This window comes from Diceros bicornis, chromosome 27 (genome assembly GCF_020826845.1).
Source record: "Diceros bicornis minor isolate mBicDic1 chromosome 27, mDicBic1.mat.cur, whole genome shotgun sequence".
NCBI lineage: Eukaryota > Metazoa > Chordata > Mammalia > Perissodactyla > Rhinocerotidae > Diceros > Diceros bicornis.
This window is the reverse complement of record NC_080766.1, coordinates 29881626-29894843: the sequence shown is the minus strand read 5'-3', so window position 1 is coordinate 29894843 and position 13218 is coordinate 29881626. Positions and strand designations below refer to the sequence as shown.

The following is a 13218-nucleotide window of genomic DNA, read 5'->3' as shown; positions in this document are numbered from 1 at the left end:
AAAAGAGCAAACAGCAAGTCAGATGGTCCTGCCAACATTGTATAATGTAAGAGACACAATAAAAGCTATAAGAACTGTAGTTAAATGTAGGCAATATAATTATTTTAGACTTTTACCAATGATTATATACTTGTTATATAAACATCCTTAAATGTAAGATTGTTCAGTATGATTGCATGTATATTTATTCCACAATGACAATTTGTCAATGTATTAATCTGATATACATCTTGAACCGGAATCATCTATAAAGAAATAATGATAAATCCTAAAAAGAAACTACCGGTCCCAAATCAAATTATGTTTAAAAGTCAAAATGGCTATAAAAAACAAAACTGTTGGCAGAAAACATTGGCTACATGTCCACTTTTATTCATAAAAGTAATTCCTGTACAAAGAATAGTATTCTTAAGTAAAACAAAACAGAATTTTTAAATTCTAAAATTAATCTCACAAATTCAAAGTAGTTGAACTTGGAGTCACAAAGTCAAAGCCAGTCTTGTCATCTGAACTTGAATATGATAAACTGCATCTGCTGCTATGCAGAACTGATTACTTTCAGCATTTATATAAAAACAGCTCTTACACGGTTTTGTCTGTGAGGTTGGTTTTTTTGTTTTTTGTTTTGTTTTGTAGAAAGCTGTATTTCAGGATATCAGGGAAACCCAACAGGATATGCCACTTGTGAAATTCCATAAGCTGCAAGGCAGCCAAGAGCTTATGGCTTTTAAGGACAGGTGCCTGTGTGTTACTTCCCTGTCCCCAGCTCCTCACAACAACCATTACAACTATTTAGGACAAACTAAGCTCATAAAAATTCTGCAAAGAGGCACAAGGAGCCTTCCAGTTAAACACAGTCTGGCAGTTTGATCCCATCCGGTCGGGAGGGATATAGGCGTTAATGTCCTTTGCCATCCCCACCAAAAGTCAAAGGCGGACCCTGCGAGACGCGGGGCCAGGCAGCCGAGGGAAGATTCCATTTTAGCATGAAAGGCGGGTGCCTGGCTACCTACAGACACCCTGGTCCCGTGCGGCTCCCAAGCGCTCGCGGGCTGCCACACCTTGGCCGGCTCCTACAAGCCCCGCAGCTCCCCAGCACCCGACCGCCCCCCGCGCAGCGACCGCGCGCGGCAGCGAGGAGCGCCGGCACGCTGCACGCATGCGCCCCGCCTGCGCCCGCGTCCCCGGAAGCGCCAGGCGCGGGGGGCCCGGCGTCGTGAGCGCTGCGGCGCCGGGCAGGTCGCCCTCCCGCGGCTGCCGGCGCTGCTTTTCGGTCTCTGGGGGAATGATTCTGACCCCAGCGCGAGTCGGTCGACTCGTCCTTCAAGTGGGGATCTAGCAGCCCCGCCAGGTGCCGTTCTGGCGCTGAGATGGGCTTTTTTTCTTTCTTTCTTTCTTTTTTTTAAAACACCTGTTATCTTTTGAAGAAAAAAAAGCATCAATCCGCATTCTCTTGGGCTTTCCCTGATGTTGCCACAGCTGGGAGAATTGGAAGAATGATGCTACCTGGGACCTGGGTGGTGCCTTCGTAATCCAGAGTGTCTTTCGATTTTAACTAGGGAATTACCGAAATGGAGGCTTAATTTTTTTCCCCCGGGGGCTTTTGGCGTTTCGGATTTTGTAAATCTGTTCTCTCCTGCTCCTCCCCGCAAATATGTAAATAAATATGTGTATATTACATTTTTATTAGAAAAGATGGCCATTATAGAAAATATAGAAACAACTGGATGTAAAGCTCACTCATAATCTTGCGCCCAAGAAGACGCTATTAAATTTTGGTTTTACGTTTTATATTCTAGTATATTATTTTTGCATATACGTATACGTGGTCTTTTTTAAACAATTAAGTCATACTGTACGTGCTGCTTTGTATATGCCTTCTCTCATTAAATAATAGATTGTAAACATTCCATGACATTAAATATTTTCCCACAACGTTATCGAAGACTGCATTGTATTTGGTTGTCCAAGTGTACTGTAATTGATTTCAGCAATTCATTGTTTTGGTCATGAAGTCACACGTTTTTCAGTTGTTTTGTTTTGTTTTTCATCAACAAAGCTACTGGGAGCATCCATTATTATCTCTTCAGGTTAGATTTCTACAAGTGGATATTCACTCTTAAGTCCTGCATTTGTCTTGCCAAATTGCACTTGTCAAAGGTTGAGACATGAAAATTGCAGTGCTTCTAAAATTTCCTTTTCCCTAGATTTTTACCAACACTGATTATCATTTTGCCAATTTAATAGATGAAAAATCTACATCGTTTTATGTTATCTTCATTGGACTTTTAGTGTGGGCTAATATTTTATATTTTGTGTACTGGTCAATTATATTTCTTTTGCTGTAAATTGCCTATTTATGCCTTAACTTATTTGTACTCATATGGGCAGCCTTAAAATATTTATTTGTAAGAATTTTTGTAACAGGAAGCATATTAACTCCTATTTAATGTTGCAGATATTTCACAAGTTTATCTGCTTTTTCTGACATAGGAAAAAAACCCACTTTTGAATTTAATGTACAGTGCTTAAGTTCATCAATCATTTTCTTTACGGTTTTCTGTCTTTGGAGCATTGAATGGAAAGGCTTCCCCTACTCCTAGGATAATTTAAAAATGTATTATATAAACTTGCAATATTTTTTTGTTTTAAAAAATCTTATTGTGAAATAGATATGTAACATTCATCCCATTTACCTTACTATAAAATATTTACCTTGTACAAAAAGGTAAAAAGAATAAAACAATGAACAGTCATAATCTTACCACTCAGTTTAAGAAACAAAACTTTACCAGTGCAGTTGAAATTTACTTGTATACTTTTACTTGTATAGTTGAAATTTACGTACTTTTTACAATCCTGTTCTTTGGCAGTATTAACCCCTACTCTGAAGTATGTATTATTCTCATATATTTCTTTGTACTTTTATGACATACGTGTGTATCCCTATGCAACATCTTGTGGCTTCATTTTTAACATTCAGTCATCAGCAATTCATTTTAGAGTGCTGCCTGAAGTAAGTACTTAAATTATTTTCTCAAAAGGTAACCAGTTGTTCCAATGATATTTACTGGATAATCCATATTCTTCAGAGGTTTGAGATGCCACTTTTATCAGAGCCTGAATGTGGGTTTCTGGATTAGCCATTCTATTTCAGTTTATTCCTGAACAACACTGTTAGAATTGTTATGAATATCTCACATTTTAAAGTCTAGTAGAACAAATCATTGTTATGCTCACTTTTCACAATAGTTTTCCCTATTCTTTCAGGTAAACTTTGAGATTGTTTTGTGAGATCTAAAAACAAAATCTTACTGAGAAGTCAATTGGGAGTACATTAGGTTTACATACTTAGTTTTTGAGATTTGACACCTTTCAAATATTGTGATTTCCCATCCTCTCCCTAGTTGTGACTCCGATTAAATTTTTGTAGCCTTTTTCCTCTAGGTACTGCACCTATGTATTGTTTTAATTTTTAAATATTTTGGACTTGATAATTATCTTTAGGCTTTTAATTTAGAACTCCTTTATTATTTTATAACTTCAAAATAGATGTTACAATTTGATTGGACAAATTCATCTCAGCATTATTTACCAAAAATTTCCTTTTGATTCTCTCTTTATTCTTCCAGATAAACTTTTAGATTATTGTTTCAAATTTCATTAAGACTTTGGTTTACATTAAAGTTATGGGTATTTTAATATCCCTAATACTAATAGCTAATATGTATTAAATGCTTACCAGGCCTGGTGCAAAACCCTTTTCAAGGACTATCTCATTTCTCTTTACAGAAATCCTTTGTGATAGATACACTATTATCTCACTTCACAGATGGTAAAACTGAGGATCAGAGAGGTTAAATAACATGTCCAAATTTGCACATTTAGTAGTTAAAGGAGCTGGGCTAGAAACTGAGATAGCATGAACTAACAAGCACAGTCTCGTGTCATTTTCCCATTTTTTCATTTTTCTGTCCAGAAACGTGGAGAGATATCTCACGATATTGCTACTTGGAATAGCATCTTTTTTCCATTATATTTTCTAACTTATTGTTAGTCATATCAATACCTTTATTGTATAGAATATTTGTTAATATTTGTTAATATCTGACTACATTACTAAACTACTTTACTCTTTTGGATATTTCTGCTATCGATCCTCAGGTGCTTTGAAGTAGACAATCACTATCTGCAAATGATAATCCAGTCAACTTCTTCCCAATACTTATACCACTTATTTGTTTTTTGTATATTTTTGCATTAGTGAGAACTACAGAACAACAGTCAAGAGTGATAGTAACTGAATGCTGTTTTTCCCTGAATTTATTGTTAATACTTATAATCATTATTTATTCAATAACTGTTTAACTACCCACTCTGGAACAGATGAAAGTGGATCTGATCTTCATTGAGTTTTGATTCTGGTTGGAGAGGAAGACATTTGACAACTATTGAGCCTATTATTTATTTTCAATTTTGATGAGTAGAGCAATCCACGAGAATGTACACACAGAACCTGACCAAGCTGAACTTAGTAAGACTGGGGTGTTTTGGAAAGAGGGAATGGCAAAGTGCCTTTTGTTTCGTAGGGAAAGTTTTCTTTTATTTTGATTTCTTTTTATATTAAAATCGTGAAATTTTTATGTGGTTCTGAAGTCAAGTCTACAGAACAAGCTCTGTTCGGAGAAGTCTACCTTCCCTCTCTGTCCTTTTCATCCTATTCCTTCCATTTTTATAAGGTAATCTTTTATTTTTAGTTAGTTTCTCTTTTATTCTTCCATTTTGAGTATAAGCAAATATAAATACATACACACACATGCATATATACACATACTCACTTCAAATATACAATTTGTGGATATAATCCCTTTTATTCCCCTTTCTTAGATTAACAGTAGTATTCTATACACACTTACTGCACCTTTCACTTAACAATATATTGTGAAGTTCACTCCACAGCAGTATATAGATATATTCCTCATTTCCTTTCACAGCTACATAGTATTCCATTGTGTGGGTGTACCATATTTTTTCAACTGTTCTCCTATTGATAGATATTTGTGTTGTTCCAGTCTTTTACTATTAGAAATAGTGCTGCTATGAATAGGCTTGTGCATTCATTTTTTCAACATTTTTTCCAGTATATTTCTAACATTGCTTTTTAAATAGACTTATGGAGGAACTATGGTTGAAGATGGAGGAAGTTTTGTGGTCAAGGGTGATAGTCAACATATTTAACAACCAATATGGCATCCAGTTGAAACAGACACTGGTCTAGGGCTGGAACAGGGTTTTGGAAGCTTCCTGATGATCCAGCAATTAACACATTAGCCACAGAATCACAGGGAGGTCAGAGAAGTCCCAGGAGGTGGCAAGGGCTGTGGAGGAACACTTGGGAGGGCTGAAGAAGGCCACTATGTACCAACTGGTATAGGAATGTTTTACTATTTTAACAATCATGCAGCTAACCAGTTCATACTAATTGAATATCAGCCCCATTTATATGTTTGCTGTTGGAGAGATAAGGAGTATTATTTGATAATAATGGGGAATTGGAGGGAAGATCATCTGCTGAAGTTGAGGAGGAAGGTAGGAAGGTCAGAGTTTTGAAGAAGTGTTGAAATAATTGTTGGGAGTCCTAGAAAATTAGAGAAAAATAGTAGTTGTTGGGCTATACTGAAGACACAACTGAGGTTTGGGATCATTAATTCTTAGTGGTCCAAAACTGCTCTTGACTAAATTATTTGTTTTCCATCTAGTACTAAGCTTTTCTCTGGTAAAGAAGCTGAAAACAAATAATTGGCTTTGTGTAGTATTTGGTTTCCCCAGACGGAGGGCTGAAAGAGGAGAGGAACAAGAAACTTCAAGGTATTGGTAAGAGAGTGATTGATATGAAGGATCATGAAATCTAAGCTGAATGATGAAGGAAGTAAAGAGAGAAGAGTCCTTAGACTTAGGGAGAAAATTTAAGGGTTAATGCAAGGTCCAGATTAGTTTAAGAATGGTCATGGTGGAAACGGTTAAACAAAGAATTTGGAAAGAGGAATTGTGGCTCAAGGGTGGGGCGAAGTTAGAGGCAGAGAAGTTTTATGTAGTAATATCCAGGTGTGACTGTGGTGTGGTAAATGAAGTGGAATAGAGGAAAAGGACGTGGGGATGAAGATTTTTGTAACTGAGAGGCCAGGATAGTGGATAAATATTCCCCATGGACCTTTTTAGGACTTAAGAAAGATCACCCAGGATGATATTAGGATTTAGGGTGGAGAGGCCAAGTGCCAAAGAGAATTTAGAGAATAAAAGGGAGTGAGCAGGAGGCTCAGATGTCAAGAGGTGTAGACTTGACAGGAGCCTGCAAAGAGCAATTTCTTGTTTTAAGGAAAGTGGGAACAAAGAAGACCCTGTCCCTAACCCAAGACCCTGAGCTACATGGAGTTTTGGACAATAAATAGTCTTTATGTGAGAGGACTGCTGTGGAACCGTTGTCATTAGCCAAATTGTGAGAAAATATTGAGGGTGGACATTGGCTAATTATGGAGCTGCGGTTCCAGAGGACATGTTGGAAGGAAGGGCTTAGAAGGGCAGGTGGGAATAGAGGTTAGACTGGCAAGGAAGGACGCAGTTATATGGAGATGATGGTGTAGTGGAGAAGTGTTTCTCATTTACATAAGTAGTGGAGAAGTGTTTCTCATTTACATATATCTGTATCTTTCCTGTCTTCATGAAGTCACCTTTACTGTTACAGGGTTTCCTCCCAGACTACGTAAATACATTGTTCATCAGTTTTAGATTTAGTGGTGCTATGAGTTTTTGTCTTTTTCAATGTTTTCATAGATATTCTCCTATGAGTTTGGGAAAGGCTGCTAGCAGGTGCTATTTTGAACTGGAAATTCATCTATATATTCTGCTAGTATTTTTATAGTTACATTTGTTTTCTTTTAGATATCCAATTCATTCATTCATTTACACCACCATAGACATAGCCTGATAGATATTTTCGCGTATAGTGTCCAGTAAGACTTTAACTTATTTTCTAAATTACTGTGAAACATAATTTACCCTCTTTCATACCCTCCCACTGGTATAAAAAGCACCGTTATCATAATAATCTATCTAGATTTGATTCTTGACTTCCTATTAATTTTTTATTGACCTATCTATTTATCTTCTATATGAACTATTTGTGTCTTTATAATCCATGTTAGTCTTTATAGGGCAATTTATCCCTTTAGTCTTTGCAAGTTCCTAGGCATTTTCAATATATTTATACTTTCAGATAAACTCTGGCATGGCTTCGTCAGGATTTGGGGAAAATTCCTATGGGGCATTTATTGGAATTAATTTAAATGTATAGGTTATTTAGTGTTGAATTTATATATTTACAATGTGCATTTTTCTTGCCCCAAACTGGTTTTTCTCTCCATTTTTCATAGTTTGCTTATGATACCCAATAACATTTTATAAGTTTTGAAAAATATATGCCCTGCGTATCTCTTATTATTCCTATTTTATTTTTAATTGCTATTTTCAATATGATATTTTGATCTTTCCATTGATTCATTTCTTAATTCATATAATCAGTAATTTTTTGGTTGCAAAGATATTTATTGATCATCTCTAATGGGCTAGGCATTTTTCTAGCTGCTGGGGAAATGCTGTGAACAAGACAGATGTGATTCTTTCCTCCATGAAGTTTATAATCCATTGGAGGAGACAGAAAACACCCGTAGCAGTTGTGGTGAGTATGGGCTGATACATAGTCAAATTATTCTTATTGCACATTTATTTTGTCATGTTAGTGAACTATCTTATTTGCTTAGTTCACTCTCTTGGATTATCCCCGTTGAAAAACAAATGCTCTCCTGGCATATGTATGCAGAGCCCCAGCTCTCTGAGTTAGACCTGTTGGCCAGTATGTCCCCCAGTGAGGACAAGTTCATTGTGAATGACAAAGTGGCTTTAGAAGAACTGAAGATTGTATTGAAAAGAGGCCTATGGAGTTGAGATCTTCCAAAGTTTACTTTGCTGTGAATATAAACCTAGAACTGTCAGCTGGATCTATGGTACTCTGTTTTCAGTTTGTAGAATATACAAAGATATTATGTGTAGAAGGAAAAATCATAAGGGTACTCTGCTTTATTTTCAGGTAACATTTTCTCTGGCTTGTCCTTCCCTTTTAAATATCCTGAAGTTCTACCTGAAATTACTGTCGGATACGTTACCAAAATTCTCTGCCTGAACTTACATCTAGTTTTTGGTATGAATAAAAATGGCCTGTCTGTGCTTTTTAAGAACATAAGGAAGTAACATTTTCTCATCAGGTCAGAGGCCTTAAGCGATCCCAGCAGACCCTACTGAACACAGATTTGATCTACTTGCACAGCAATTGTTGTGGGGGAGTCTGTTTACTGAATGCTACAGAATGGGTTAGAGAACATGCCTCTGAATATGCCAGCAGGGATCCCACACCTTCCACCTCCAAAGAAAGCACAGCACAACCCACAAATTCCATTCTTACCTGGCTGTGGATCTACAGCCATCGCATCTTCAACACACGTATAAGAAAGGATATTGTCGAGCTAGCAAAGGAGCTTTCCGTCTCTCTGTTTAGCATGCCTGGGAATCCTGGTGTCATTTGTGTGGAAGGCCCACAGAGCACATGTCAACAATTCTGGTTATGGTTTGCTTTTTTATTTTCTTTCCTATCTCTGTACTATACTAGCCTGTTTAGTACTAACTGAGGTTGAAGTAGATGGGGAAGCACATTCAGTCCTCTGACCAAAGGTGATTTCCCCATTGTAAAGGCAACAATGGAGTGGGAGTCAGTGCCTTCTGGTTCTAAGACTGTTATTGTGGAGCTGTGTCAGTTGCTTAGTCATTTCCAGATCTAGGGTCTTCATCAGACAGATGGTTGGTAAGATATACGTTACGTTTATTTATAGAGCCACTGAACTAGATGATTTCTAAGATACAGTGTGATTCTGAAATATGACTCTTTGTCCTAACTTGTAATGTTTTAAGTTATGTACACTATAAAATGTTACCTTTCTAGAAGTCTTGTGGTTGACTCAAAGTCCTGTACAGAGGGACACCCCAACCTTCACAAATCTAGAGTCTCATTTTTTTCTGAAATTGACTGATTGTTTAAGAAAGTCAGCCATTTCCCCTCATCTAAACTTCTGATAAGGGAAAGTGAGAACAAGAATAGGTGAGTTCCAAAATGGATTAAGAATTGGAAATACTGGGTAATAAAAATGTATTTGCATGAAATACAAATAGATTTCTTTTCTATTCATGTTGGTTGGTGGATTAAATGACAATTTTTTGTGTGTGTGTGAGGAAGATCAGCCCTGAGCTAATGTCCGATGCCAATCTTCCTCTTTTTTTTTGTTGAGGAAGATTGGCCCTGGGCTAACATCCGTGCCTATCTTCCTCTACTGTATACGGGACACCACCACAGCATGGCTTGCCAAACAGTGCGGCGGTGCGTGCCAGGATTCCGAACCCGTGAACCCCGGCTGCCACAGTGGAGCGCGCGCCCTTAACCGCTTGCGCCACCCGGCTGGCCCAACAAATTATTTTTTTTAAAGCTTCAGTACATAGTTGTGTATCCTAGTTGTTAGTTTAGTTCTCTATGTGAGCAGCCAGCAGCCACAGTATGACAACTGACAGACGGGTGATGTGGTTCCATGACTGGGAAATGCACTGACGCAATGTCTGTGAGAGCGCTGAATCTTAACCACTAGACCACTAGGGCTGGCTCAACAAACTGTTTTTTTTTTTACTTTTTTTTTATTGATGTCATAATAATTTATAACATTGTGAACCTTTAGTTGTACGTTATTGTTTGTCAGTCACTGTATAAATGCATCCCTTCACCGCTTGTGCCCACCCCCCAATCCCCTTCCCCTTGCTAACCACCAAACTGTTTTCTCTGTCTGTGTGTTAGTTTATCTTCCACATATGAGTGAAATCATGTGGTGTTTTTAACAAACTATTTTTAATACTTATGGACATACCTTAATTAAAGATGTCTATTCTGAACATTTATTTTCTGACTTAGAAAAATAACCTGGGAGAAAATTTTAATTCATCATCAAGAAGACATTCCTTTTGGTGGCACTCATGATGACATGGAAGAACAAAGAAAATTTTCAATTTTTGAGGAAAAATATTTGATGTGAATGGACTCAGAGGAAGTCATGTGAATTTTGGCCAGATGTTTCCTTTTTTAAATGCCATAGGACGTGGTGATGTTTTTCAAATGCTCTTTGGTGTGGAGGGTTAGTAACCAAATAAAGTAGAATGATGAAATATATTTTTAAGTACTGGATGTCTGATTTCCCCTCTGAGAAACTTTTTGGATTAGGTAAGACTATTTTAACATCAGATTTCTTTTGTAAGACAGAAGACACATGCACTCTTTTCTTAGGGAAGAAAAACTATAATTTGATGTATAACTCTTAACCTATTAAAACAAAAGATTACAAAATCGTCAATGGGAAAGGCAGAGTTTCAAATCTTGACCTAAAAAGTATTTCTTCACATAAAACATTTACATTTTGACAAAAATTAAATGTTATTTTTAATGTTCTTCTGTCCAGAAACCTTCTCTGCCTTTCTATCACCTACTATAGTGCTACAAACAATTCTTTTCTGAATTCTGAAGCCTTGTATAAACTAATTAAAACAAATTTGTGAGTATCCACTCTGGTAGACACTGTTTAGTGTACTGTGGCTTAAGATAGTCTCACCTTCAAAAGATAGATAGTAATGCTGAAAAAGACAAGCACAAGGAACTGTTATGTAACTGAGACTATCCATTTTCAAATGCTCAAACCAGTTACAAAATGGCGTTCTAGGAAAATCAGAGAGAGATCTATGTGGTCTGGAATAGTTTGAGGTTCTACATCAAGAGGCATAGATCTATGTTCTGAAATACGGGCAATGTCAAAGAAATAGAAAAAAATAAAATCATGAGATATTTTGAAGTGAGAATAGGCAGAATTTAGGAACCAATTAGTCAACAGGGACATAGATTATCACCCTGGTCTTTTCCTGCAAATTGTTTTTCCCTGATAAATCTGTAGGGAAGTCAGACCAGTATCTTGACTGTTCTTTCCAAAGGCCATGCTAATCTTTAACTCGCTGCTGTCCCTTTCTAGTCCCTCTTTGTTCTTCCTTTCATTCTGCTCTTCCTAATTTTGTCCAAATTTGGGGCTGAAGTTGTCATCCATGAAGATTTTCTGATTACTTCAGCAAGTTAATCTACCCCTCCTGTAGTTTTTTTGATACATGACACCCAAGTTATCACTGAATTGGATGATATCTAGTATTGTTTCCTAGGTGGTAAGCTGTTTTCCAACTATATTGCATAACTCTTAAGAATGAGGACACTGATTTAGGTAACTGATGATGTAAGAGATTTTATACAAACAACTCAAATATTTATTGATTTTATTTTTAATTAAAAGTATATGAATATATTCTCCTTGTATGAAATAAAATGTGTTCATGAATCTAACAGGAAGCCAGTTGAATAAAGGCGAAATAGTTTGCAGAGCCTCAGTGCCACGGAGTTGAGTATAAAAGGGTGTGTGTTGTGGACATGAGAGACAATAACCAGCAATATGTGGTTATGTTTCTCCAGTGTGATTCTGAGAAGCAAAATCACTTAAGTTACAAGATCCGTACATGTCAAATTTTAATAGAGACTGTCACATTACCCTCTTTTCTAAAAACTATTTATAACACTTTTGATATGAAAAAAACAGCAGGGGGAGCCAGCCCTGATGGCCCAGCCATTCAAGTTCTGTGCGCTCTGTGCGGCCTAGCCCAGTTCCTGGTGTGGAACCACACCACTCACTATCAGTAGCCATGCTGTGCGTGGCTCACATAGAAGAACTAACAACAAAAATATACAATTATGTACTGGGGATTTGGGGAGGGGAAAAAAAAAAAAAGAGAGAGGAAAATTGGCAACAGATGTTAGCTCAGAGCCAACTTTCTCAGCAAAAAAAAAATCACAAAAAACAAAAAACCTCCACAAAGAATACAACTAGTACAGCAAGACATTAAGGAATGCTTAAAAAAAAAAAAAAAAGTGGGGGGGGGGATTTAGAGAGAATATTGCCTAGAGAACTATTTCTCAGATTTTAACAAGAGCTGGGAATCTTGTTAAAATGCAGAATCTGCTTCAATAGTTCCAAGGTGGGCCTTACAGTCTGCATTTCTAACGAACGTCTAGGTGATGCTGATGATTGCATTTTACAAGGTCTAACATTTTCCTATCTTCCCACATCCACTACCATGCGTGAAAATGCCTCTCTGACGGCACTTGTCAATTTCCTACCCGCTAAGCAGGGAAAAAAATCTCGCTTCCGGAAAGCGCGGAAGGCAGGATTTGGCGCCAAGGCTCCAATGCCTGGCTTCCCATTGGCTAGGAATGACGTCACCCAGACGGGCGTGGCTCTAATTGTGACGTCTCAGGCGGCGGTTGGTCAGGGACGCGGCGGGAGGCGGGAGCGGACGTGGGGCAGCAGGAGGGCCGGGTGGGTGGCGGAAGGGGAGGGCCGGGGGAAGTCGTTCCAGTGGGCTCTCTTCCGGCGCTAGGGGCCGGAAGTTGTGGCCCGGCCGTGTCAACCGGGCGCTGCGGGCTGAGAGTGAGGCTGAGACCGCGACCATGGGCGGGAAGAACAAGCAGCGGACCAAGGGGAACCTGAGGGTGAGTGCGGGGTGGCCCGGCCGACCGGGGAGTCCTGGCCTCGCAGCGGCTGGCTCCGCCCCGCGCGTGCGGCCGGAGGACGTGTGGAGCGCGGCTGTGGGGAGGCGTGTGTTTGCGTGTCGAGGGTGACCTCTCCTGTGTGCGCGTCCCCGCGGGCGGGGTGGGTTATCTCTGAGCAGATTGGGGAGTTGTGCGAGGAAAGGTGTTCCATGCCAGAGCTGTCCCCACCCGAGCACACCCCCCACAATTTTCATTAAGAAATGGTCCAGTGTCAGCTTCAGCTGGAAGGTTACCTGGCCAGGGTAGCGGGGGTGGCATTGGGAACAAGGGAAGTGGGTGGGAAGCAGTTCCAGTGAGCCTGGTGTGCAAGCAATCTCGGATCATGTCGCTCCTTTGCTCAGAAACCGACTGTGGCTCCCCACATCCCTCGGGGTCAAGGCCACAGCCCTTAGGATGGTGTACGTGGTGTGTGGTCTGCCCCTCGCCGCTTTCCATCT

The 13218-nt window shown here is 38.9% G+C and overlaps 1 protein-coding gene and 1 pseudogene across 4 annotated transcripts in view; both read left to right on the top strand.

Moving 5' to 3' along the window:
* The first annotated feature begins 359 nt into the window (after positions 1-359).
* Positions 360-10285, top strand: LOC131423058 (RWD domain-containing protein 2B-like; annotated as a pseudogene).
* A 2330-nt stretch (positions 10286-12615) lies between these two features.
* LTN1 (listerin E3 ubiquitin protein ligase 1) overlaps positions 12616-13218 on the top strand; it is a 54530-nt gene continuing 53927 nt past the window's right edge. For 3 of the 4 annotated variants that reach the window (XM_058522968.1, XM_058522969.1, XM_058522971.1), the window contains exon 1: positions 12616-12721. In XM_058522968.1, coding sequence (XP_058378951.1) covers positions 12680-12721 — 42 coding nt within the window. In that variant the 5' untranslated portion in view covers positions 12616-12679. The remainder of the gene's footprint in view (positions 12722-13218) is intronic. The other variant, XM_058522970.1, reaches the window with a different exon arrangement.